The 27,624-nt window shown below is 35.0% G+C and overlaps 1 protein-coding gene across 10 annotated transcripts in view; it reads right to left on the reverse strand.

Moving 5' to 3' along the window:
• Positions 1 to 337: 337 nt before the first annotated feature.
• Positions 338 to 27,624, reverse strand: part of GPSM2 (G protein signaling modulator 2) — a 53,271-nt gene continuing 25,984 nt past the window's right edge. For 9 of the 10 annotated variants that reach the window (XM_037001570.2, XM_037001569.2, XM_037001563.2 and 6 more), the window contains 8 exons: positions 26,966 to 27,121; positions 25,891 to 25,999; positions 24,967 to 25,096; positions 17,297 to 17,367; positions 15,394 to 15,570; positions 12,777 to 12,936; positions 11,730 to 11,947; positions 338 to 1,102 (listed from right to left, as the gene is read on the reverse strand). In XM_037001570.2, coding sequence (XP_036857465.2) covers positions 875 to 1,102; positions 11,730 to 11,947; positions 12,777 to 12,936; positions 15,394 to 15,570; positions 17,297 to 17,367; positions 24,967 to 25,096; positions 25,891 to 25,999; positions 26,966 to 27,121 — 1,249 coding nt within the window. In that variant the 3' untranslated portion in view covers positions 338 to 874. Of the gene's footprint in view, positions 1,103 to 9,604; positions 10,671 to 11,729; positions 11,948 to 12,776; positions 12,937 to 15,393; positions 15,571 to 17,296; positions 17,368 to 24,966; positions 25,097 to 25,890; positions 26,000 to 26,965; positions 27,122 to 27,624 lie in introns of those variants that run through there. The other variant, XM_037001572.2, reaches the window with a different exon arrangement.

Genomic DNA, 27,624 nt, shown 5'->3' on the forward strand with positions numbered 1-27,624 from the left:
TAGTATGTCCCTGGTATAAGCTTTGCATTATGCAATTCAGTCTTAGTCCAGTCCCTGCCCTGTCTCACCCATGCTTTGGCTAAATACTGTGTCCTATGATGTACTCTGGTGAACCACCTTCAATTTCTGGGAATGGGATGGTGAGGCTTAATGCCAACTGAGGGTTTAACTTGCATCTCTTGAATTTTGTGAGTTTCGATTTTCATAGCCAGGTTCTTAAAATAACCATGTGTTTTTTTTGACATTAGGTCCTAAAAGTTTTACAGCCGTTTTTTATTTTGCTACAGAAGACAGAATTTTAAAGCATATGTATATTTTAATTAAAGAGCTCAAAACATTCTAAAAATTTATTTTTTATTTTCAAGAGCATCTTTTTAATGGCTGTGGCCTAAAAATACAGTAAAAGATTTTCTTAGTGAAAAAAAATCTAGACTTAAAAAAACTGTGTAATTTTCTTTACACATTGATTAAGTATATTATTTTTACTAAACAGCATAATTTCTCACTACATCTATGGTGAAGTATAAAATATGACAGATTTTTTAAATTACCAAGAGAATCAAATTCTCATCTGTACTCATTTAATTTTCTATTTTAAAAACGCTAAGCAAAGGAACTTGACAAGCGCCAAAGATCGTCATCATGGACCTGAAAGCACCTTGTCAGACATCGCTACCAAGACGAATGTCCAGAGGAGTGTAATTTAGTACTATACTTTCAAAGGTTATTTACATCATTCTAACAACATTTCAAGCTATATTACAGTGCTATAATTTCTCCTTTTAAGGAAAAAAGTAATAGATTGAATTTCCCTGCAGTGTTCGGACAGGAAGCTAAGGTTGTTTTAAAAAAAATATCCATTGTAACTAGTGGTTTACTTTTTCCCTGAATTTTGAAATTCCAACAAAGCATTACTTTGCAGAAGTTCCTGTAACCCAAATTCAGTGTCTCTGTTTTGATCTCTTTGTAAAAGAACTCTCTGTTCATCCATTCTTTTTGCCTGAGACCGTAAAATAAGGCTAAAAAAGTCTTCATCTGGTACAGTTGTGCCTTCCGTGGCAGCAGGTGGTGGTGCACATCTTTGATCATCTAATCTGGATCCCTAAAAATTTATAAGAGAGATTAAAATACAGATACTGCAGAGAAGGAGAGCCCCAACCTTTTGTGTGTCATTCACAAGAAAATGTAGCTTTAAACATTTTTTTTTTTTTTGCCTTGTCTCAGAAATTTACTTAATCTTCAGTCCTGAAACCCAGTAAAAGCTTTTCTTTGAAATGACTTATATAATCAGGATATAACAAGTATTATGTGTAGATATAGTTGTAGCTTCATGGCTTTGTTAAGATTAAGACACAAGGTTAACTACATCCAAGCATGACAGTTCAAGATCATAATCTTACCCTGAGAAGCATCAACAGATACCTTACCAAATCCTCAGAAACAGAATGCTGTATACAAAACCCTGTAACACTATCTCATAAATACTGTCTTAGGCCAGGGATCAGCAAACTGTAACCCACTGCATGTTTTTAAACTACTGTTTCTTTGTTTATGAATACTGTATTCATGTACTGCCTGCTACAATGGCAGAGTTCAGCAGTTGTGACAAAGGCCCCCAAAGCCTAAAATATGCCTTATCTGACCCTTCACAGTAAGAGTATGCTACCCCTTAGGCATTTAAATCCACTAAGGAATTGTCCAGACTGAATTTTTCCTTCAAGTTCTAACTTACTATTCTTATTTTATAAGCAATTAGAAATGTTATTGATAAAAAACACAAGCACTCAGAGTTTACAGTCTAGTATCTGGTACTATACTCGAGTAGGAGTTGGAAGTTGCTAGGCTCTGTGCACCCACATTTTAACATTTAACCCTATGAGAGTGCAGCTGCTTATTGGCCTCTTAGCGCCACCCCTGCCCTCCACACATACCTGGCTCGCTCTTCATCATCTCACCTGCTGTAATTCTTGGTCATTTCATTGTCCTCCAGTTCATCCAACACTCAGGCACCTCAGGTCCCCAGACCCCCTCCCATCTGGTGGTGGCATTACCACTGCCTTAGCCATTGGCCTCATGGTCACAGGCAACTGTATCATATTTAAAATGATTCCAAACATCCTATGTTGACCGCCACCTATTTTTCTAGATCAGGCTCTCTGGTACTCCCCAGGAAAGTTTTTTTTTTTAAATTGTGGTAAAATAACATAAAACTCATTTTAACCATTTTTAAGTGTGCAGTCCAGTATCATTAGGTACATACATGTACACTGTCGTGCAGTCATCACTACTATCCATCTGCAGAACACTTCTCACTTGCAAAACTGAAACTCTAGACCTATTAAACAACAACTCCCATTCTCCCTTCCATTCCTTGACAATAACTATTCTACTTTGTCTCTGAATTTGACCACTCTAGGTGCCTCATATAAGTGGAATCAGTTATTTGACCCTTTGTGACTTATTTCTTAGCATAATGTTTTTAAGATTCACCCATGTTGTAGCATGTGTCAGTTTCATTTGTTTTTAAGACTGAATAATAATTCTGTTGTATAGTACACCACATTTTGTATCCACTTAATCTGTTGGTAGACACTTAGGCTGCTTCCACCTTTGGGCAATTGTGAATAATGCTCGTACAAATATGGGTGCTCACATACCTGTTAATGCCAGATACTTCAATAGTTTTGGCTATACACCTGGAAGTGAGATTGCTGGATCATATGGTAATTCTATTTTTAATTTTTTGAGGATCTGCTATACCATTTTACATAGCAGGTACACCATCATACATTCCTGCCTTCAGTGTACAAGGGACCCAATTGCTCCCCATATCCTCACCAATACTGTTTTTTTTATGGCAACCATCCTAAAGGGTATCTCATTGTGGTTTTCATTTGCATTTCTCTCCTGATTTGTGATGCTGAGCATCTTTTCTTGTGCTTATTGGCCATATGTATATCTTTAGAAAAAAGTCTATTTGGGTTCTTTGCCCATTTTCAATCAGGTGTTCTGTTGAATTTTTAGAGTTCTCTGTATGCTGAATCATTCCTTTATCAGTTATATGATTTACAAATATTTTCTGTGGATTGCCCTTTTACTTTGTCAGTGTCATTTGACATAGAAAAGTTTTAAATTTTCATGAAGTCTAATTTGTCTGTTTTTTCTTTTGTTGCCTGTTTTTGGTGTTATACCAAGAAATCACTGCCAAATTCAAAGTCATGATTCTTTCCCCTTACATTGTCTTCTAAAAGTTTTACAGTTTTAGCTCTTATATTTAGGTCTTTGATTCATTTTTAGTTAATTTTTGTAGATGATGTTAGGTAAGGGTCCACCTTCAGTTTTCCCAGTAACATTTGTTAGTAAGATTCCTTTCCCCATTGAATGATGTTGGCACCCTTACTGAGTATTATTTGACCATATATGTGAGGGTTTATTTCAGGGCTCTTTTCCATTTGTCTGTGTTTGATTACTGTAGCTTTGTGGTAAAATTTGAAACCAGGAAGTGTGAGTCCCAAGATTATTTTGGCTATTTGGGTTCCCTTGAAATTCCATATGAATTTTAGGATGGATTTTTCTATTTCTGTTAAAAATGTCATTGAAGTTTTGAACTGCACTAAGGGAGTGTACTAAGTCTGTAGATCACACTCTGGTAGTATTGACATGTTAACAATATTAAGTCTTCCAATCCATGAACATGGGATGTTTTTCCATTTATATTGTTTTAGATTTCTTTCAGAAATATTTTGTAATTTTCATTGTACCGGTCTTTGCACCTCGTTGGTTATGCTAATTTCTGAGTATTTTATTTTTTATTATGCTGTTGTAAGTAGAATTTTCTCAATTTCCTTTTTGGTCTGTTCATTGTTAATGTTGGAAACAACCAATTTTGGGGATGCTGATTCTGTATCCCGTTTCTTTGCTGAATTTGTTTCTTGGTTCTGACCTGTTTTTGGCAAAATCTTTTAAGGTTTTCTATATATAAGACCCTATCACCTCCAAACAGATGATTTTATTTATTCCTTTTCCAATTTTGATGCCTTGTTTCTTTTTCTTGCCCAGTTTTTCTCGTTAGAACTTCCAATACCGTGTTAAATAGAAGTGGCAAAAGTAGGTATCCTAGTCTTATTCCTGATCTTCAAGGAAAAGCTCTCAGTCTTCTACCACTGAGTATGACAGTAGCTAGCTGTCGGTTGTTTCATAAACGACTTTTCTTGTGTTGTGGTAGTTTTCCTACTATTCCTAGTTTTTTGAGTGTTTTTATCATGAAAATGGGTTGAATTTTGTCAAATGGTTCTTCTACAGCAATTGAGATAATTATGTTTTTTTTCCCTCTTTTGTTCTGTGCTATATTGTGCTAACTGATTCCATATGTTGAAACCATTCTTGTATTACAGGAATAAATCCTACTTGGTCATGGTACATAATCCCTTCAATATGCTCTGGATTCTGTTTCTTAGTCTGTAGTTTTCCTGTAGTGTTTTATCTGGTGTGGCATCAGGGCAATACTGGCCTCACAGAATGACCTAGGAATAGGAAGTGTTCCCTTTTCAAGTTTTTGGAATAGTTTGATAAGGATTTGTATTGGTTCTTTAAATATTTGTTAGAATGTACCAATGAAATCATGAGGTCCAGGGATTTTCTTTTGTCAGGAGGTTTTTGATTACTGATAAAATTCCTTACAAATTATGGATTGATTTTCTATTTCTTCATGATTCAGTCTTGCTGGTTTTGTGCTTTTAGTTATTCATCGATTTCATCTAGGTTATTGCATTTGTTGGCATATAATTATTTTTAGTATTCTCCTGTAAGTCTCTGTATTTACGTAGAATCAGGAATAATATCCCTACTTTCATCTCTAACTTCAGTAATTTGAGCCTTCCGTTACAGTCTAGCAAAAAAGTTTTGTCAATTTTCTTAATCTTTTCAAAGAACTAATTTTGTTAATTTTCTCTATCTCTGCTCTAATTTTTTTTGTATCATTAATGTACAATTACATGAACAACATGGTTACTACACTCCCATTATCAAGTCCCCACCACTACCCCATTACAGTCACTGTCCATCAGTGTAGTAAGGTGCTATAGAGTCACTACTGTCTTCTCTGTGTTGTACAGCCTTCCTGGTGCCCCACGCCATACATTATGTCTGCTAATCGTAATGCCCCCTTTCCCCCTTATCCCTCCCCACCCATCCTCCCAGGTCCCTTTCCTTTTGGTGACTGTAGTCCATTCTTGGGTTCTGTATTCTGCTGCTGTTTTGTTCCTTCAGTTTTTTCTTTGTTCTTATACTCCACAGATGAGTGAAATCATTTCATACTTGTCTTTCTCCACCTGGCTTATTTCACTGAGCATAATACCCTCTAGTTCCATTCATGTTTTTGGAGAAGTGTCTGTTCAGATCCTCTGCCCATTTTTTAACTGGATTATTTGCTTTTTGTTTGTTGAGGTGCATGAGCTCTTTATATATTTTGGATGTCTTTGTTCTATTGATGGTGTCCTTTGCTGTACATAAGCTTTTCAGCTTGATATAGTCCCACTTGTTCATTTTTGCTTTTGTTTCCTTTTCCCAGGGAGATATGTTCATGAAGAAGTTGCTCATGTTTATGTCCCAGAGATTTTTGCCTATGTTTTTTTCTAAGAGTTTAGTTTTGTGTATGGGGTTTGACAATGATCCAGTTTTATTGTCTTGCATGTAGCTGTCTAGTTTTGCCAACATCAGCTATTGAAGAAGCTGTCACTTCCCCATTGTATATCCATGGCTCCTTTATCGTATATTAATTGACCATATATGTTTGGGTTAATACCTGGACTCTCTATTCTGTTCCAGTGGTCTGTGGCTCTGTTCTTGTGCCAGTACCAAATTGTCTTGATTACTGTGGCTTTGTAATAGAGCTTGAAGTTGGGAAGCAAGGTCCCTCCTGCTTTATTCTTCCTTCTCAGGATTGCTTTGGCTACTCGGGGTCTATGGTGTTTCCATATGAATTTTTGAACTATTTGTTCCAGTTTGTTGAAGAATGTTGTTGGTAATTTGATAGGGATTGCATCAAATCTGTATATTGCTTTGGGCAGGATGGCCATTTTGACGATATTAATTCTTCCTAGCCAAGAGCATAGGATGAGTTTCCATTTGCTAGTGCCTCTTTAATTTCTCTTAAGAGTGTCTTGTAGTTTCCAGGGTATAGGTCTTTCACTTCCTTGGTTAGGTTTATTCCTAGGTATTTTATTCTTTTTGATGCAATTGTGAATGGAATTGTTTTCCTGATTTCTCTATTAGTTCATCATTAGTGTATAGGAATGCAACAGATTTTTGTGTATTAATTTTGTATCCTACAACTTTGCTGAATTCAGATATTAGTTCTAGTAGTTTGGGAATGGATTCCTTAGGGTTTTTTTATGTACAATATCATGTCATCTGCAAACAGTGACAGTTTAACTTCTTCCTTACTATCTGGATGCCTTTTATTTCTTTTGTTTTGTCTGATTGCCATGACTAGGACCTCCAGTACCATGTTGAATAAAAGTGGAGAGAGTGGGCATCCCTATCTTGTTCCCAGTCTTAGGGGAAAAGTTTACAGCTTCTCGCTGTTCAGTATGATGTTGGCTGTGGGTTTGTCATATATGGCCTTTATTATGTTGAGGTACTTGCCCTCTATACACATTTTGTTGAGAGTTTTTATCATGAATGGATATTGAATTTTGTCGAATGCTTTTTCAGCATCTATGGAGATGATCATGTGGTTTTTGCCATTCTTTTTGTTGATGTGGTGGATGAGGTTGATGAATTTTTTAATGTTGTGCCATCTTGGCATCCCTGATATGAATCCCACTTGGTCATGGTGTATGATCCTTTTGATGTATTTTTGAATTCAGTTTGCTAATATTTTGTTGAGTATTTTTGCATTTATGTTCATCAGGGATATTGGTCTGTAATTTTCTTTTCTTGTGGTATCTTTGCCTGGTTTTGGTTTTAAAGTGATGCTGGCTTCATAGAGTGAGTTTGGAAGTATTCCCTCCTCTTCTATTTTTTGGAAAACTTTAAGGAGAATGAGTATTATGTCTTCTCTAAATGTCTGATAAAATTCAGTGGTGTATCCATCTGTCTGTCCCAGCAGTTTTATTCTTAGGTAGTTTTTTGATTACCAATTCAATTTCATTGCCGGTAATTGGTCTGTTTAGATTTTGTTTCTTCCTTATTCAGTCTTGGAAGGTTATATTTTTCTAGAAAGTTGTCTATTTCTTCTAGGTTATCCAGTTTGTTAGCATATAGCTTTTCATAGTATTCTGTAATAATTTTTTGCATTTCTATGGTATCCGTCGTGAAATTTTCCTTATTTCTGATTCTGTTTGTGTGTGAAGATTCTCTTTTTTTCTCTGGCTAGGGGTTTATCTATTTTGTTTATTTTCTCAAAGAACCAGCTCTTGGTTTCATTGATTTTTTTCTATTGTTTTATTCTTATCAATTTTATTTATTTCTACTCTGATCTTTATTATGTCCCTCCTTTTGCAGACTTTGGGCCTCAATTCTTCTTCTTCATCCAGTTTCAATAAAATTGTGAATTTAGGCTATTCATTTGGGATTGTTCTTCCTTCTTTAAATAGGCCTGGATTTTTATATACTTTCCTCTTAGAACTGCCTTTGCTGCATCCCACAGAATTTGGGGTGTTGTGCTGTTGCTTTCATTTGTCTTCATATATTGCTTGATCTGTTTTAATTTAATTTGGTCATTGATCCATTGATTATTTAGGAGCATGTTGTTAAGCCTCCATGTGTTTGTGGGGTTTTTCATTTTCTTTGCATAATTTATTTCTAGTTTCATACCTTTGTAGTCTGAGAAACTGGTTGGTAGAATTTCAATCTTTTTTAATTTACTGAGGCTTTTTATGTGGCCTAGTATGTGGTCTATTCTTAAAAATGTTCCATGTGCACTTGAGAAGAATGTGTATCCTGCTGCTTTTGGGTGTAGAGTTCTGTAGATGTCTGTTAGGTCCATCTGTTCTAGTGTGTTTGTTGTTCAGTGCCTCTGTGTCCTTACTTATTTTCTGTCTGGTTGACCTGTCCTTTGGAGTGAGTGGTGTGTTGAAGTCTCCCAAAATGAATGCATTGCATTCTGTTTCCTCCTTTAATTCTGTTAGTATTTGTTTCACATATGTTGGTGCTCCTGTGTTGGGTGCATATATATTTATAATGGTTATATCCTCTTGTTGGACTGACCCCTTTATCATTATGTAATGTCCTTTATCTCTTGTTTCTTTCTTTGTTTTGAAGTCGATTTTATCTGATACAAGTACTGCAACACCTGCTTTTGTCTCCCTATTCTTTGCGTGAAATATCTTTTTCCATCCCTTCACTTTTAGTCTGTGTATGTCTTTTGGGTTTGAGGTGAATCTCTTGTAAACAGCATATAGATGGGTCTTGCTTTTTTATCCATTCTATTACTCTGTGTCTTTTGATTGGTGCATTCAGTCCATTTACATTTAGGGTGATTATTGATAGGTATGTACTTATTGCCACTGCAGGCTTTGGATTTGTGGTCACCAAAGGTTCAAGGGTAGCTTCTTTAGTATCTAACAGTGTAACTTAAACTCACTTACTACGCTATTATAAACAGTCTGATGATTCTTTATTTCTCTCCCTTCTTTTTCTTCCTCCTCCACTCTTTATATGTTAGGTGTTTTATTCTGTTTAGGAATAGTTGTATTTGCTGTATTTTCAAAATATATATGGTTTTGGGAGGAGATTTCCACCACTCTTGACAATCTCCTCTCTAATCTTTATTATTTCCTTTCACCTGCTAGTTTTAGGTTTTTTTCTTTTTCTAGTGGGTTTGGTTACAGACAGCTGTAAAGATCTCCCAAGAACTACCTTCACTACATCCAATAAGTTTTAGAATACTGTTTTCATTAGTCTCTAGATATATTCTAATTTCCCTTGTGATTTCATCTTTGAACCACTGTTGTTTTATTTCCACAAATTTGTGAATTTCCCATTTTTCCTTCTGTTACTGCCACCGTGGTCAGAGAATACTTTGTATTATGTGTTTTTAACTCAAATCCGTTAAGATGTGATTTGTGGCCTGGATATCTGGTCTATCATGGGGAATGTCCTATGTGCACTTAAGAAGAATGTATATTCTGTTGTTCAAGCCTTCTATTTTCTTTCTTTTCTTCTACTTCACTGTCCTACCTGTTGAAGTGGGTTATTGAAGTCTCCAATTATTGTAGAAATGTCTTGTTTCTCCCTTTATTTTTGCTTCATGTATGTTGATGGTGATGGTCTGTTATTAGGTACGTGTCTTTGTATTTCTTGAGTTCACTGGGATCACTGCCACTTTTCCCTTTCACACCTTTCATTCCCTTAGTTCCCTTCTTAGATGCAGCCTAAAGTCCATTATTAAAACCATTCCCTGGCATATGCTTTTCTCCCTCTCCTTCCTATTCTCCTGGCAAAATACCAACCTTGACTAAGTCTATTTCTGTCTTAAGCAGTTGGTTATGCCTGAACAAAATGTACAATTGTACTCACCAGTGTTACTTAAGTGACCATGAAATTCAAGTGAATCCTCAGCACAGCACAGCACAGCAATTCTGTTTTCCCTGGTCAATATGCTTTCAGTTTCTCAAAGTGAACTATGTTCTACTTCATTCCATTTCAAAATTATGATGCTCCAATCCAAATCTCAGCTAATGACCCTACTTCTTACTTTGCTAAGAAAATAAAAGCAACCAGACAGGACTTCTACTTACTCTTACCTCCAAATCTGTACACATAACCTCTTTTTCTCCTTATCTAGGCAGAAACTCTGTTCTTCAATTCTCCCTTACTCTCCTGCTTCACTGCTTCCCCTCTACTTGATCATTTCCATCAGCAGACATGTTGTATTAACTCCCAAAGTAAGAAAAAATCCACCTTGATCTCCTTTCAACTAGTTATTTATTTGCTTTCCTTAATAAGTTTTCTGTTTATTGTCTTTCCTTTTATACTCCCCATTTTCTCAACACATTCACTCCTTTGTGTCCATCATGCCATTACATACTATCTTTCAAAATTACTAGTCTCCACTTTGCCAGATCTAGAAGTTCACCCATATTTGACACAGTTGAGCATTCCTTAAAAACATTTCCTTCACTTGGCTTCTAACACACTATCTGGCTCATCTCCCTCTATTCAGTTACAGGCCTACATCTTTTTATTGTGCTTTGCAGATACTGCAATTTTTTTACAAACTGAAGGTTTGTGGCAACCCTGTGTCAATGAAAAGCATTTGCTCACTTCATGTTTCTCTGTTACATTTTGGCAATTATTGCAATATTTCAAACATTTTCATTATTATTTTATCTGCAATGGTGATCAGAAATTTTAACTCACTGATAAGTTCAGGTGGTGGTTAGCATTTTTAAGCAATAAAGTATTTTTAGGGTGTATATATTTCTTAAGACATACTGCTATTGCCTACTTAACACATTAGGTATAGTATAAACATAACTTTCAAATGCACTGGGAAACCAAAAAATGCATTTGACTTGCTTTATTGCAGTGGTCTGGAACCAAACCCACAATATCTCCAAGGTGTACTTGCATTTTCCTAGCTGGGTTTCCTACTAACACTCTTCACCAGTCTATATTCTTTCAGCAGGAGCCACGATGATCTTTCAGAACCTTCCAGTGTTTTCCTGTCACATTTGGAACACAAGATCTCATCATGGTCTGCAAGAGCCTAGATGATCTATGCCAATTACTCCATCCTCATCTTGTACCACTCTCCCCTAGTCTTCATTTACTCTACATGCATCACACTGGCCACCTTACTATTCCTTGAACCTGCTAAGCTTTTATATTTAAAAGGGTACTTGCTCTCTCTGCATGGAATGCTCATTCACGAAATATTTGTGAGGCTGCCTGCTTCACCTCATTCAGGTCTCCATTCTAGTGTCAATCCAGAAAGGCCCTCCCTACCCACCACCACATCTAAAGCAGACACCCCTCCACACCCACTCCCATTACCACCACCCCTTTATCCTGCTTTAGTTTTCTTTATAAGCATCAGTGTCTGACATACACTATTTATCTATCTGTATACACACACTTACTGTTTTCTCTCCCCACAAAGCAACTATATCCCCAATATCTTCAATACGCCTGGAACATATTGGTGTTCAGCAACCTTTTGTTAAATGAGTGAGAAGTAAGTGGTACCTATCCTCCTCTTTTTGTGAATGAGAAACCTGAGACCCAGATAAAACTAGGGCCTGGCAGAGGAAATGTCTCTTTTTAGTGAAAACTGGCATTGTTTTTTTCATGGTGCTAAGCCATTTGAGATATTCCTTAAGTACTTTGATTAATTATTAAAATAACTAAAATTGAATGCTATATCAGTATTCACATTTCTCCTACATGGTAAATTGTCTAGATAGGGTCCAGCTAGACTCTCCTCAGATTTATTACTGACTCTTCTAAAATTTAGGAAAGGGGTTTTTCTAGGTTTCATCCCATATCCTTTACAGTCTCCTCTCCATCACAGCTCAAAAGGAGTCATCAGCAACATCTCACCTCACCAGCCAAAAGGAATACAAAATAGGAAGCTATAAAGGGATCCGTAGTGTCTCCTGGAACCCCTGAATAATAACTGCCTCCTTAACACAAAATGAGGCCTTGCCAAATTAGAATTATACTGCCAAAGGTCTCAACAGCATCTGAGCTACATGCAGAATGATAAAAATAGGCAGACATACTTGACATTTTATAAGGATGTCAAAGAAGTCTTCATCGGGCTCTTTGTTGTCATGAGTCATCAGGTGGCTAATTACTGACTGACTGTTGTGTTGTGTCAGACGAAGCCCTGGCAAATTACTGAAACTGGCCCTCTGGTCATCCAGCCGGCGGCTCTGTGAGCTGGCAAGAAGATCTAAAAACTCATCCGTGTTGGGAGACACTGTAGGAACAGATGGCGCTATGAATAGGAAAAAAAAATCCAAAACATTACCATATGTTAAGTATATTTATGATATACATATAGTTCCCTTCCACCATATTCAGTTCCAGCAAACCCCCACCCCGCCATCGTGCTAGTTTGCTCCTCCCTGACAGGCTGGGGCCTGCTGAGATGGGTTTGGAAGGGAAGAATGAATCCTAGAGTACTTCAAATAACCTATTTGGAGGTTATTCAGATTTGACTGTATTTTCCTTTATCTGATGCCAACCCAAAATGGAACTTTACAAGATAGAGGGCTACATTATAGAAGGTAAATAGTTTCTCTTATATAACTTCTCAGACCAGGATGAATGGGGCAGTGTTTTTATTCCATGTCCTGTATAAGAAGCATTTAGCTAATTAAACTTTAGGGTTCTAAGTGGTGCTGGCACATATTGATCTATGGTACAGGAAGTTTTTTGGTAGCCGAAATAGAAAAATTTTAATTTACATTTTAAATAGTTTATTTAAACAAGTAACAGCGGCAGTTTCCTCTACAGGCTGTCTTGATTTTTCTTTTTTAATCCGGGTATGAAGCATTTGCATAAAATTTTAAGTTACATATAATTTTTTCATTATTTTTATTTTCTAAAGTGAGATTTTCATCCCAACCCCAAAGAATCTAGGAAGCAGTATGATACTGTTAGTAGAAAGTGCACTAGAATAGAAATACAGTTTCAACTTAAGGGAACTGAAACAAAACCTTGTTTTGAACTATACAAATACCAGCAGTTCAGATATGCCTAATTCAGATTCATTTGTCACACCCTCTATGATTTAAATTGGGGGAGCAGTACAGATAACTTACTTTTTAGCATCGTTCTAGGGGGAGTGGAAGAAGTTGCAGCTGAAGCTGTCCCACAATTCTTTACTTGTAAGCAGCACCTCTGATCATCCATCCGATTGCTTTGAAATCGGCTTAATAGGTCAAAGAACGCTTCATCAGCAATAGTATCTGCACTGATTTTCTGAAATATCAAGAGAAAATCTAAATAATCCACCATTATCCTTACATGATCAATGGAACTCCCATGATACACTCAAATGCAAAAGATAAACTCTGAAGGTTAAAGAATAACTGGAGTTTTCTTTACAAAATATACTAAATGGCAACATTGGTAACAAGTTCTATCAGTCCAACTAACTAAAAGCATTTCTAGTTATTTTAGTTTTTAACCCTTGTATTGCTAAGGCTAAAGAAATGTCTTCAGACTCAGGGGAAACTGCTTCAGATCCTGAGTGAATTATGTAAATATTAGTAAGACAAATATCCCAGGCTCCAAGTTCATTTCTAAGATGCTACAACAGAATATAACTAATTTTTTTAAAAACTGAAAACTAAGTAAGAAAGCCTGTGTATTTTCTTGGCATAGTCATTTCCAAAGTCTTTAATTATATTTAAAGATTTAGAGATCCTGGAAAAAAATGTAAACTTCAAATAAATATTTGGGGCAGAGGGGAAAGTCATACTTTACTTGTCATAGTCATACATTATTTAGAAGGCTTCAGAACAAATGATGAATGCAATATTGAATAAAATAATTATTTTTCATAATGATTTAAGTAGTAATAAAGATATATAAATACAAAATGTTATGTACCTCAAAAGAAGGGTGGAACTAATTCTTATAGGAAATAGGGGAAACTGTGATATTTGAGTTGGCTCCTGAAAAATAAGCATTTGTGGGGTAGAGATGTTTTATGATTATATGCAATTCCAAAGGTTTGTAGTATTCAGCGGATAATGACCTGAAGGGTAGGGGAAGTGAGGAGTGAAGAAGCTGCCAAAACAAGGGCCTCTGTATGACACACTAACAAAACTTTATCCTATGTGAAATAAGGGGAGCACTAGTAATTAGTCAATCTAAGCAGTTTTGTACAGAAACAGAACTGACCCCTTGTGGGTAAAATCACAGTATTTCCAGAATCTCTTGCCTGACCTTAGTACATCTCCATATCAACAGGTGATTACAAGGTGGGTGGGGAGTAAGCAGACACCTGGACGGGAGAGTTTTGGTGGGGTCTTTTTGCAGCAGGGTCACAAAAGACATGGGTGAGAAGTAGACAACTGTTCATAAGCAATAAATGCGTTTCTTCCACTTTATCTCTCTCTCTGACTGATTTTGGTTTCAAAGGCTTATTTGCCCTGGGCTGGGAACATATTCTCCCTTCACCCCACCCCGGAGTTACACACTCCTTCAGTGGGTTGCAGGGGTTAAATACTGTAGGGAGAGAGATCAGTTCAGGTGCCTATTCCAGAAATTTGGGTAAGAGATGAAGTGGTATACACTAAGAAGACATAATAGCAGGCATTTTTTTTTTAAGGAGTGGAGGCAGATCTGAGCGATATATAGTGATTAACTTGATATGATTAGTAAAGGAGAAGGAGTCTAGAATGAAACCTGAAATCCCAGCTTGGCACACCTTTAATACAGTTTTTAATATGTTAAGTTTGAGGTTTGGGAATGATAGGTATGTACATAAGTATAGTCAAATGCATTAATCACTAACAAAAATACTTTTTCATTAGGGCAACAAAGCCTCTCATTCAAAATTCTGAACATGAAAACACAGTAAAGGCTCCAGTTAAGACTGTAAACCTTAAACAAAGGTATGCCTTCCTGTTCTGCTCTGAATCTACAAAAATATTCCTGAGCGGTTTTTATATGCTGAATTACAGAGTTTCCTTCTGCTAGTTATACATGTGTATGAAACATACAAAACATAAAAATCAAGGCAATGGATGGCAATAAGGGTGCCAATACAGATGGAATGCTGACAAGACCAATAGAAATATGTAAAAAATAATTTTTTTTCTTGGATGCTCTCACTGCTTGAAAGATACACTTGGCAAATTGAAGTATCTTATTTCTAATTTCTTTTGATCAGAGTGTAGGGTAGCTAAGTTAGAGAAGCTCTTGAACTTACTAGTAAGCCCATGGTATTTTTAAAATTCCAAATAAGTTACAGTTAATAACCTGATTACTCTGCTCATTTTTTATCAAAATAGTTTTTAACTATTATTATTTTAAGAATATAAACAGAAGTTAATACTAGCAGACACTTCATTTTAAGTTAGTATTTAAAAATCCCTTAACATCGTAATTTGCTTGTTCTGACTTCTAAGCTGGAGGACAGTTTTACCTGGGAGACACTGCAATGAAATAAAAGGTAGTATTTTTGCAAACAAAAGTGTCTTATAACACACACAAAAAATTATTACCCAAAGCAGTGGAGCGACTTATCTATGAATGGAGTAATTTACGGTTTCTAGTTTTGAAGATAAAAGAGAGAAATATGGAATACTTCCTTGAATAACAAAGACTTTATATTAGATGTCTAATATACATTAACAAAAAATCAGTATGAATAAAACTAAAATGTAGGTATTCAAAACAATACTCAAAAACTTATTTTATACATACCCTCTCAGAATTCGGAATTCGGTGATCAATGGAATTACTGGCATCTTGGAGAACTTTGGTGGAAGAATTAGTTTTGTATTTTTTCCCCTTCAGTCTGTTGACAAACAGTAGCTTTGCAGAAGGTTTGGCAATAAGAGGTTTTTGTTTAGCAAGAATCTCACTGTTCCAGTTCTGTACCTAACAAAATTACAAATGTAAGTGGGAAGCAGGACATGAAAAAACAGACCACCAAAGCTATCTCTGGTTTCCTGTAGTGTTAAACTGCCATCTGCACCTGTTTAGTATGGGGCATGGGGGCTTTAGATGTCTTAAATTCCTTTTGTATATCTCACTGTTTTCAACAGCTTATACCAAATGTGTACATTATTAAACATTAAAATGGTGACTTTTAAAAACTTAATAAAACAAAATTTGCCAATCACATAACAATAAGGTTTGAATGGTCAGAGAAGGAGCCAAGGTTTTATTCTAGATGTGAGTCACTTAAAAATATTACAATTGGAAATTTTGGATGTATGTAGAATTTTTAACTGAGGCATTTTCAGACATCCAAGGTCTTAAGTTTTCTTCCAACTGCGTTTCCCAGGAGGCATCTTAATTCAGAAGTCTCTGTTCTTTTTATCTACTTCTTGATGTTGAGAATAAAATAATTCCTTGACAACTTTATTATGAGTAAAAGAAACCAACATAAAGGAATTCCACTCAAACTTATTTTAGAGATAAAATTTTATGATCATTTGGCTTTGGAAAATAACAGGGTTGCATTTGGTCAGCTTCTTAATGAAATTAATTTTGTTACTTGTTAGTAGGTTCCTATAAGAAGGAAAGGAGTCCCAAATTGTGTTAAAAGTTTTTGTGGTTTGGGTTTTTAAAAAATAATTTGTAGATTTCAAGATCTGACGATGACTCAGCCAGATATAATGGGTATTTAGGGAAACATCATTAAGTCCTACAGAAGTTAATTGGGAGTTTTTAAACAACTCAAATTGGAATAAAAAAAATACGGGCTATAAGTTCAATTAGATGTTGGCCTTATGAAGACTTCACACAAAAAAATGTCAGTATTCAGACATCATATACCTCATAACAATAGAGCAAAAGAATATTTAACATGGAAAGATGTTCTTGATTACCACATATTATAAAAGAGTACCTATAATATACTACTCAAATGAAAATGCAGGATGAATAAATCCAAAATATTAATTGTAGTTACCACAGGAAGGTGGTATTAGTGATAATTATAAATTCCTTTTTGAAATTTTCAAGTTATTATAATGAACATATAAAAAGAACTTTTAAAAGTACATAAGCTACATAAAGGTACAAGAGCCCCCTTTAACAATGTAAACTTAAATAGAGGTGGAAGAAAGCAGTCTAGATTTGTTCTTCAGTAAACTTTTCCAATTATAAAGTCCTGTTACTTTAAAAAAAAAGCCTAGAGAAGATGCATCTTATATAAAAAGTTGTTTAAAAAAAAGCTTGCCCATAAATATCACTAATGTTGCTGTTACTGAGTAGAAAAAAAGACTCCTGACCCTTTTTCATTTTCCTGATATTTTAATAAAAAAAATACATGTACATGGTAAAATATTCTAATAGTCATACTGGTATATAAAGTATTCTCCTAACTCAGACAACCCAATCCTTTTCCCAGAGGCAACTTTTGTTAGCAAGTTTATTAAATGTTCTTTCAGAAATGTTCAATTTATCTACAAAGGATATATATGCATGCAACTTTTTAAACAACTACTGTACACACTTTTTGCACTCTACTTTTTGATTCTTTTTAAAGGAAAGTTTTAAAGTGACACATAAGATATGGTTTATTTAAACTGCTACATCTAAATTAAAAGTTACTAAGACAGAAGTTCAAGATATTTAAAACATAAAAACTGCCAACCTTTTCTGGTGTTAACTTCATAAGTTCCATGTTTTCCATACTGTGTCGGCGTTCAAACTTACGTCGTGCACCTTTATGAAATAATTTAAATAAATTAGGGAGCCCTTAAAGACTACAAATTCAGCATCGCTGTGTTATTCAATTTTTTTTTGGTATCATTAATCTACAATTACATGAGGAACATTATGTTTACTAGGCTCCCCCCTTTGTGTTATTCAATTTTAAAGCCTATTTATACAAACCCTTATGGAAGGAGGAAACATATAATCATGTGTCTTTTAAGAATAGTAGTTTTCCATACCGACTACATAAAAGTAAAATATATACTTCCTCTAAAATGCTTTAATATAAGGAAGTTACATTTTGGTTGGAAACTCACTTTGGTTACTAACATTACCCCATAATTTAGAAGCAGCATTTTAATAGTAACTGGTTCTTTGCTATCCACACAATCTCTTTAAAACAAGAGATATTTTAATTAAAAACAAAAGTAATACATGTACACAGTAAAATATTATAATAGTTCAAACTGGTATACAGTATTGTAGCTCAGACACCTAATCCTTTTCTCAGAGGCAACTGTTGTTAGCAAGTTTTTTATATGTTCTTTCAGAAATGTTTGATTTGACTACAAAGGATATATTTGCATGCAACTTTTTGATGATCTCCTTTATATCTGGAATCTAAAAAATGTTTAGAAATTTTTTAAAAAAACCTAAATTCATAGAAAAAGAGATCAGACTTGTGGTTACCAGAAGCAGAGGGTAGAAGGAGGGATGGGAGAAGGGTGGTCAAAAGATACAAACTTGCAGTTATGAGATGATTTAAGTACCAGGGATGTAATATACATGATGACCTTAGCTAACACTGCTGCAGATAAATTGGGAAGTTCAGAGTTCTCATCACAAAAAGAATTTTTTTTTCCTATTTTCCTCTTTTCTTTTTGTTGTATCTACGTAATATAGATATTAGCTGACCCTGTTAGTAATCATTTCACAATATATGTAAATCACCGTATGCCTTATATAGTGATGTATGTCAATTATTTCATTAAAACTGCAAAAAAATTAAAAAGCACAAAATTATTACAGTAGAAAAACAACTATCAAGTGGTTTATGTAAGTAAAAACAAGGAAAAGGCTTTAGGTCTTCCATTTTGAGCTAAGAATCAAAATAACATCCAATGTGATATTGTTACTCTTTTCTGAGTTACCCATTTCCATTTTAAGATTTCATTAAATGACAGATTTACCACCAGTCAGGAAACAAACAAAAAAGGTCAATTATTTTCAATAACTATTAAAAATAGAGAATTTTCATATCCAATCTTTGACAATTATGAAGTATTTTAAAAGGCATAATGTAAGGAATACATGATAGCCAATATCCCGTCTAATAAATAAACCATTACCAACACATTAACTTCCCCTATGTAATTACCCCCATAACTTTCTTCTTCCTTTGAGCAATCTTAATATCTGCCAGATTCATCCAAGTTGTTATGTGTAATTTAATTTTTCATTTCCATTTTAGGACTAGGAAATAATTCATCCATTCTAATGGTGACACATATTTAGGTTGCCTCCAATTTTTTGTTGTTATAAGTAACTCTACAGAAATTCTTGCAAATATCTCTTAGTATACATGAGAAAGCATTTCTTCCAGTTTGGCTATCAGAGGTATATAACTGGGAGTGGAAATGTTGGATCATACAGTTGGTAAATCTTCAACTTTACCAGAATGTTGCCAGATTGTTCTTTAGAGTTTATCAATTTGTATTCCCATCGACTGCATACATTTCTCTTACGCATTGTTTGAATTTTGGTATTACATGACTTTTTAAATTTTGTCCACCTCATAGGTTTTCACTAATACCTCCTCATAGTTTTCCCGAATTACATGGATTAAATATCTTTTCATGTATTTGTGGGCTATTTGTGTTTCTTTTGTTCATCACTTTTGCCCATTTTTTAGTTGGGTTATTTATCTTATTTTTAATTCATAGGAATTCTTATACACTGAGGATATAAATCCTTTTTTAAATCATGTATGTGCCAAATATTCTGTTTGACGTCTTTATGGTTTCTTTTAATGAAATAAAGTTGTTAATTTCAATGTCAATCTTTTCATTAATGGTTTGTTTTCATGTCTTGAAAAATCTTTCCTCTCCCTGATACAATGAAGATATTGTCCTAATTGAGCATGAACTCTAAGGCCAGGTAACTCACTCATTTGTGGTATGACCATGGGCAATTACTTTTCTGTGATTCAGTTTTCTCATCTGTAAAGAACATTACTTATCTCATATCACTGTATGGTAAAAAATGCATCATTATCCCTAAAGGGGTCAGTACAATGCCTGATAAAGTAGTAAGCATTCAGCAAGTCTACAGCAAGATTATTCAAGAAATTCTATTCATTTACCTTTCTTGTATTCTTGTCTAGTTATACTATTCTCAAAAAGACTGATAAAGTGTTCCCATATTTCCAGTTATCTACAAAATTTTGTAGAAAGTTGGGATCAATTTTCTTAAACGTTTCATAGACCTCATTTGTAAAATCATCCTGAGGCAGGTGATGGTGGTTCACAGGCAGATAGAGTTCAGGGCCCCAGTAAGTTTCAAGGCCATTGAAGTTTCAAAAAAAAAAAAAAAGGCTCCAATCCAACTCAGCCATTCAAAAGTATATCTAGACCTCAGCTCTGATTGGTTATGCCCTATGCAAATGAAGCATTATACTTCAGCCAATCAGGAGTGAGCTGTGATGTCATTAGTTCAACTGTCCATTAAGTCAGTGGGGCAAAACTTCCTCCTCTCAATAAGTAATATAGAATGAAATACCTAGGAATAAACCTAACCACGGAAGTGAAAAACCTATACCCTGAAAACTACAAGACACTCATGAGAGAAATTAAAGAAGTCACCAATAAATGGAAATACACTCCCTGCTCATGGATAGGAAAAATTAATATTGTCAAAATGGCCATCCTGCCTAAAGCAATCTACAGATTCAATGCAATCCCTATCAAAATACCAACAGTATTCTTCAACGAACTAGAGAAAATCGTTTAAAATTCATATGGAACCACAAAAGACGCCGAAAAGCCAAAGCAATCCTGAGAAGGAAGAATAAAGCTGGGGGGATTTACCCTCCCTGACTTCAAGCTCTACTACAAAGTCACACTAATCAAGACAATTTGGTACTGGCACAAGAACAGACCCATAGATTAATGGAAAAGGACTAGAGAGCCCAGATAGAAACCAAAGCATATATGGTCAATTAATATGATAAAGGAGACATGGATATACAATGGGGAAATAAATGACAGCCTCTTCAACAACTGGTGTTGGCAAAACTGGACAGCCACAGGTAAGAGAATGAAACTGGATTACTGTCTAATTCCATACACAAAAGTAAACTCAAAATGGATCAAAAACCTGAATGTAAGTCATGAAACCATAAAACTCTTAGAAGGAAACACAGGCAAAACTCTTAATATAAACATAAAGAACTTCTTCATGAACATATCTCCACGGGCAAGGGAAACAAAAGCAAAAATGAACAAGTGGGCCTATATCAAACTAAAAGCTTCTGTGCAGCAAAGGACACCATCAGAACAAAAAGGCATCCTACAGTGTGGGAGAATATATTCATAAATGACATATCCAAATAAGGGGTTGACATCCAAAATATACAAAGAGGTCATGCACCTCAACAAACAAAAATCAAATAATCCAATTAAAAAATGGGCCTAGGATCTGAATAGACACTTCTCCAAAGAAGAAATTCAGATGGCCAACAGACACATGACAAGATGCTCCACATTGCTAATTATCAGGGAAATGCAAATTAAAACCACAATGAGTTATCACCTCACGCCAGTTAGGATGGCCAGCATTGAAAAGACTAGGAACAATAAGTGCTGGTGAGGATGCAGAGAAAGGGGAACCCTCCTACACTGCTGGTGGGAATGTAAGCTAGTTCAACCATGGTGGAAAGCAATATGGAGGTTCCTCAAAACACTAAAAATAGGAATACCATTTGACCCAGGAATTCCACTCCTAGGAATTTACCCAAAGAATACAAGTTCTCAGATTCAAAAAGACATATGCACCCCTATGTTTATTGCAGCACTATTTACAATAGCCAAGATATAGAAGCAACCTAAGTGTCTATCAGTAGATGAATGGATAAAGAAGATGTGGTACATATACCCAATGGAATACTACTCAGCCGTAAGAAGAAAATAAATCCTACCATTTGCAACAACATGGATGGAGCTAGAGGGTATTATGCTCAATAAAATAAGCCAGGAGAAAGACAAGTACCAAATGATTTCCCTCATTTGTGGAGTGTAACAATGAAGCAAAACTGAAGAAACAAAACAGCAGCAGACTCACAGACTCCAAGAAAGGACTAGCAGTTACCAAAGGGAAGGGGTTGGGGAGGGAGGGAGAAGGGGATTGAGGGGCATTATGATTGGCATACATGGTGTATGGGGTTTATGAGGAAGACAGTGTAGCACAGAGAAGACAAGTAGGGACTCTGTGGCATCTTACTACACCGATGGACAGTGATTGCAGTGGGGTGTGTGGGCGACTTGATGAGTGAATGTAGTAACCACAATGTTTTTCATGTGAAACGTTCATAAGAGTGTATATCAATGATATTTTAATAAAAAATAAAAATAAAAAGATTATAGATCAATGATACTTTAATAAAAAAAAAAAAGCTACCACAAGTGATCTGCTTGTGCAAAAAAAAAACAAGTGATATAAACCCCTAGACACTGCTGCCTCAGCAGCGTCCTCCCATGGATCCTCTCCTGATTAGCAGGATTCATTTTCTTTTCACTTACTAAAATCTTTGCTGGTTACTCTGTACTCTTTGCTGGCTTCATTCCTCATCACCTCTAAGACACAATCCTGGGAAAAACAGCATCTCAGCCAGTAACAATCCTGGTCAGGTATTTTCTTAGTGGGAATATTTCAAGTTACCGATCAAATACCTTTATGGTTTTAGGCATTAGGGATGCCATTCATGTTACATTCTACCATTAGATTTTTCTATTTTTTTCTTGATTCAGTTTTGGTAAGTCGTTTTCCTAAAAACTGTCCATTTTGTCTGTTTTCAAATATTACTCATGGTTGGCTTGTTTCTTTATGTATTTGGTAATTTTTTGTTCTAATTCTTTATAGGCTTGGATCAAGGATATTTTCCTCCAGAAAATATTTGATCTTACTTCTGCTAAGTCCCTAGGGGTGTTTCTAGCTCAAAAGCACTTTATGGATTGGGATTTCTTACACTGTGTGGGTAGAATAAATAAGATTCCAGACCATTATATATAGGAAGGCTTATGAATTCAGATTCTTATTAGGCAAGAATCCTTTTCCTCACCCTGAGGCAACACCAGAAATACACAAGTTTCCCTGCAGTTTCTATAGCCAGCACAGTTCCTGGCACTGGGGACATAGCAATGAACAAAAGAGATAAAAAAATACCTGTTGAGAAAGGGGAGAGTGGTAGGAAATAATGGTGAAGAAGCAGGTTGGGTCCAGATTATAGAGGGCCTTTTCAACACAGTGAGGAGTGAGGTGTGATGGGAAGTCCTTAGAGGGTTTTGAACTGAGAAATGACATGGTATTATTTATATTAAAAAAAAAAGAGCACTCTGGCTGCTATATGGAAAAGTAAGTGTGAGTGATGAATAATGGAAGCAAGAGAAACAGTTGGTAGTCTAGTATTCTCCTGGGAGATGTTGGTAGTTTATACTAACATTGTTGCAGTGTGCATTGTTAAGAGAGATTAGGGATATATTTTGAAGGTAGAGTTTCTGATAGGTTGGATGTAGGAGTGAGTGGGGAAAAAATGGGGGAAAGAAGAGTAACATGGTAACTTTTAGATGCCAATTAGACATTCAAATGGAAATGTTAAATATATGAATCCCGAACTCAAAAGAGAAATTATGACTGGAAATGTCAATTTGAAAATCATCAGTATTTAGATAATATAAAAGCCAACCAACTGAATGAAATTACCTAGAGTTGTGCTGTCCAATACAGTAGCCACTAACTACATGTGACTTTTTAATTTTTAATTAATTAAATATTAAAAATTCACTTCCTCTTTTATACTAGCCATATTTCAAGTGCTTAATGGCCACTTTGGCCTAACGGCTATTATACTGGACAGCACAGATATAGAACATTTCTATCTTCACAGAAAGTTCTGTTAGAAACACTGGCCTAGAGTGTAGGATAAGTGGAAAAAAGGACAAAATTAGGAAGGAAGAATAGACAGATGGACAGAAAACAGGTAGGGAAAGAAGGGGGAAGGGAGAAGAGGTCTAAAAATTAAAGGGTGGGCACCAAAATTTTGAGGATGGAAAGATGAGGAGGAGAGGGGAGAGTAATGAAGACTGACAGTGGCCAGTGATGTGGAGGCAAACTGGAGGCCAAATGAGGAAAGTATCTTGGGAAGGGAATGCTCAGCTGTAGGAAATAGTGCTGAGAAATCAAGTAAGCAGTCATCTGCAAAACTAATCAATGTATTTGGTAAAATGGAGGCCTCTGGTAACCTTGAGATGGTTTCAGTGTCATGATGGGGCCAAAGCCCAAGCAGAATGGGTTGAGGAGAGAATGGGAGGTGAGGAAGTAAAGACAATGAACACTGATATTATTTTCGGATTTTGTTATAAAGGAGAAAAAAAGAGTAGGTCTGTATAGCTAGAGGGGTCCATGAATATAAGAAATAGGTTGTCAAAATGTGAGCTATTTGAGCATAGTCATTTGAAAATTAAACACAGGAAAACTTTTTAGCCCATTATTCAATTTCAAAGCACAAAGTCACAATTTATTATATCACTCATACTTGAGAATTTTTCACTAAATGTTCTTTCAATCAGATGATTAGCCATACATTTCTTTTCCTCCCTTATTTTCTTTATATGGGTTTAGAGAAGGAAATTGGAAAGATTAAAGCTTGATTTTTCTCTGACTTTCAAGTTCAAAACATTTGTCTGGGAAGTAATGTTTTCAGCTGAGAATTTTTTAAGTTTAGGCGAGAACTATAAAATGGATCTCACACAGTCACATATAGATAGCATTTAAAAATGTGATTCTAATCTTGTCCCTTTTACTTCTTTAATCAAAAGTAGGGTTGTTGTTTTTTTCCACTTAGAAATAGACATTATAGCATGGTTTTTCCTGTAGCAATTTCAAACCAAATCAGTACCTAAAGAAAATGTTTTGGTTTTCTGAATTTAAAAAAAGAAAACAATCTTAGGAAATTTCACCTTAGAAATGAAACTGGGAAAAAAAGGGCTAAACAAAAATCAAATATGTAGAAATATTTGGCATAAAAAGTAAAAAAAATGGTAAAATGTTTTAATTTTTGCATTTTCACATTCATAAACTTTTGAATGAGCCGAGATACAGTATTAAAATATACTGTTACAAAAGAAAATAATTGTACCTTTACCATTCCCATTAAGTTCATGATAAAACTATAAAATATGGTATTCTACAGTGATTAAAAGGACATTGATAAAACAAAAAAGTATAAAAAGTTGAGCTTCCTTTGTTATGTATTCTCTCTGGATATGGTAAACACATAAGTAATTTAAATACAGATCTTGACAATAAAAATTAATTTGAAGACCTATTACTTACCATGCAAACTGTTACCAATTTCAATATTTTCAGACATTATTGAATTATTTGTGCTGTAGCTCAGACCAAGAACCATTTGAAGATCTGAGAGATTCAGTCGTGCTGTTAGTTCACCACTTCTATCGCCAACCTACAACCACAATCATTATAGAGTAGTATTTAAAGACAAAGAATGGTGAAAATTAGTTGAAAATGTTGTGAACCTAAAACTGGAAGAAAATATAAAGAAATGAAAATAGTTACATTAGAATTATGAGATTATGAATGAAATGGATTTTTTCATAGTTTTTTTAAAGCATAAAGAAAGAAAAGGGAAGTTTCTAAGATATGGCAAAAGGAGAGCTAGTTATATCCTATCAATTCTTGAGTTCTCTAAATATTAGATTGCTCAATCTCTATGCTATTATATAATAATGTAGGTTATTCTGTGACACATTAACTTAGCATGACTTCAATAAGATTTCATTAAAATATTTTACATCCATACTATAGTATTATTAATTAAGCCAGCACTACAGATTATACCAGGCACTTTAATATACATTATCTGTAATCCTTACAATGATTTGCAAGATAGACATTTTTTTATTCCCGTTTTACAGATGAGAGAAATAAGAATCAGAGAAGGCTTCCAAGCTCAAATTGCAGCAACTGGCAATACTGTAACAGGAACCAGTCTTTGATTCTAAAAACCGTGTTTGTCCTTCCATCCCATGCTACTTTTCCATGTAGAGATAGGAGGCATATTTTCATTCTTTCCATTCCAGACACACACACACACACACACACACACACACACACACACACACACACACACACACTATTATTCAACAATATAGGAGCAATCTAGAGAAATAACAGGGCTTTCCTTTATGCTGGTTTGTGAATCACAATAGCACAGATAGCAATTTTTTAGTTTCATACCTCTCTTGAAATTTCCAAGTGCTTTTCAGCAAAATTCATTGCTTGATCATGATTTCCTAGAGCTGTGTATGCATTTCCTAAGCTCCAACATGCTCTTCCTTCACCAATTCTACAAAATAATTCAAAGCTAACATGCAGTTACCTCCTATGTGTGTAATATAAGCTATTTAGCAATAATTAAAGGCATGAACAATGCTTTGGACTTATTTGGTCTTTCATATAAAGAGCATACATACTATCATTAATATTAGAGACATATTAGAATATCCAGATAATACTGGAGTCAGTCATGTACTGAAATGCAAAACATCCTTTTTAAACATGCAATGTATTATAAAACAATAAAATCTTGGGATACATCTTATAGTTCAACCATCCCATTTTCTTTCTATGACAGCCCTACTGTTATAGAAAGGTAACCATTCAGTTCATGTTTGAAAATCACCAAGGAGGGAGAACTCACTGCCTTCCGCAGTGCCATACTTCATTTTGAACAGTTGTGTAGAGAAATTCTTCATAGTGAGGTAAAAATCTATCTTCCTAAAGCAAATGTCACAAACACCACAGACTGAAGGCCTGCACAGCTACACTGTTTTTTCATACAGTGGGGAAAAAAAATTAGCCATCAACATTTAAAAATCAGAAGATTTCATATAACTCAAGATTTTTAATCTTCTTTTTAAAAAAGAGAATGATCTGGGTATCACAGACCCTTGTTCCTGCCTGGCAATAATTAGCTAGAATTGAATAGCTGTCCTCTTTACAGTAGGCCTTATCTCTAAGTTCACCTCAATTCCCACATTGATGTAGTCAGGAGGACCATTGTAGGCAATTGAGTTTGTGACCAATTTACTATTCAAGGTTACATGAAACCAGTCTAATCTTCTAAAACATATTAGCCCTTCAAACAATAATATACAGAAGATGTTACTGAAACAGGATATTCCTTAAGGATTTAAAGAGAAAATAAAGGAAACAAACAAAAAAAGAAACTTAAAAACAAGACAAAAACTCTAGTGATTCAGAAATGTCTCTATAGTTTATCATAACTATAGTAAAAAGACATGTAACTTACCTATCACTTAGCTCTTGAGCAATTGCTAAGTGCTTCAGATGATAATCAATGGCTTTTTCATAGTCTTGGAGTAAAGTATATGTGTTTCCAAGACTGTAACAAGACTGTGCTTCTACAGCTCGGTCTTTAAGCTGTCTAGCCAAGAGTAGTGTCTTCCTAAAAGAAATTAATTATTATATAATAATCATTTTAACTTTTGCCTATATTAATCATAAAAAAAAACTTACTTTTCCTCCTGCCTTCAAAGTAAATCTGTTTTTGAGTCTAACGTCCCATACTTTTAGACAAAATGAAAAGATGTCTTTGAAACACAAAAAGCAAATCCAGACTTCTGGAATAAATTTGAGAGTCCTATTAACTCTCCAGAGGAAAGGAGTATGGACATATGAGATCAAGTGTCTCTAATGAGTAATACAGTATTTTGAACATTAAAAAAAATTTCCCTGTGGTAGTGACAATAACGTAAGGTAGGAGGCTTCTGTCCACATAATCTCTCTTTTCTATCATACTGTTGCCTTTATAGTTTGCCAAATTTTAAAATACTTAGTTCAAATTCCTATGTGTTGTAAATGGTCTGAATGCACCAATCAAAAGACAGAGTCACTGAATGAATAAAAAACAAGACCTGTCTATATGCTGCCTACAAGAGATTCACGTCA

This window comes from Manis javanica, unplaced genomic scaffold (genome assembly GCF_040802235.1).
Source record: "Manis javanica isolate MJ-LG unplaced genomic scaffold, MJ_LKY HiC_scaffold_35, whole genome shotgun sequence".
Taxonomy (NCBI): Eukaryota; Metazoa; Chordata; class Mammalia; order Pholidota; family Manidae; genus Manis; species Manis javanica.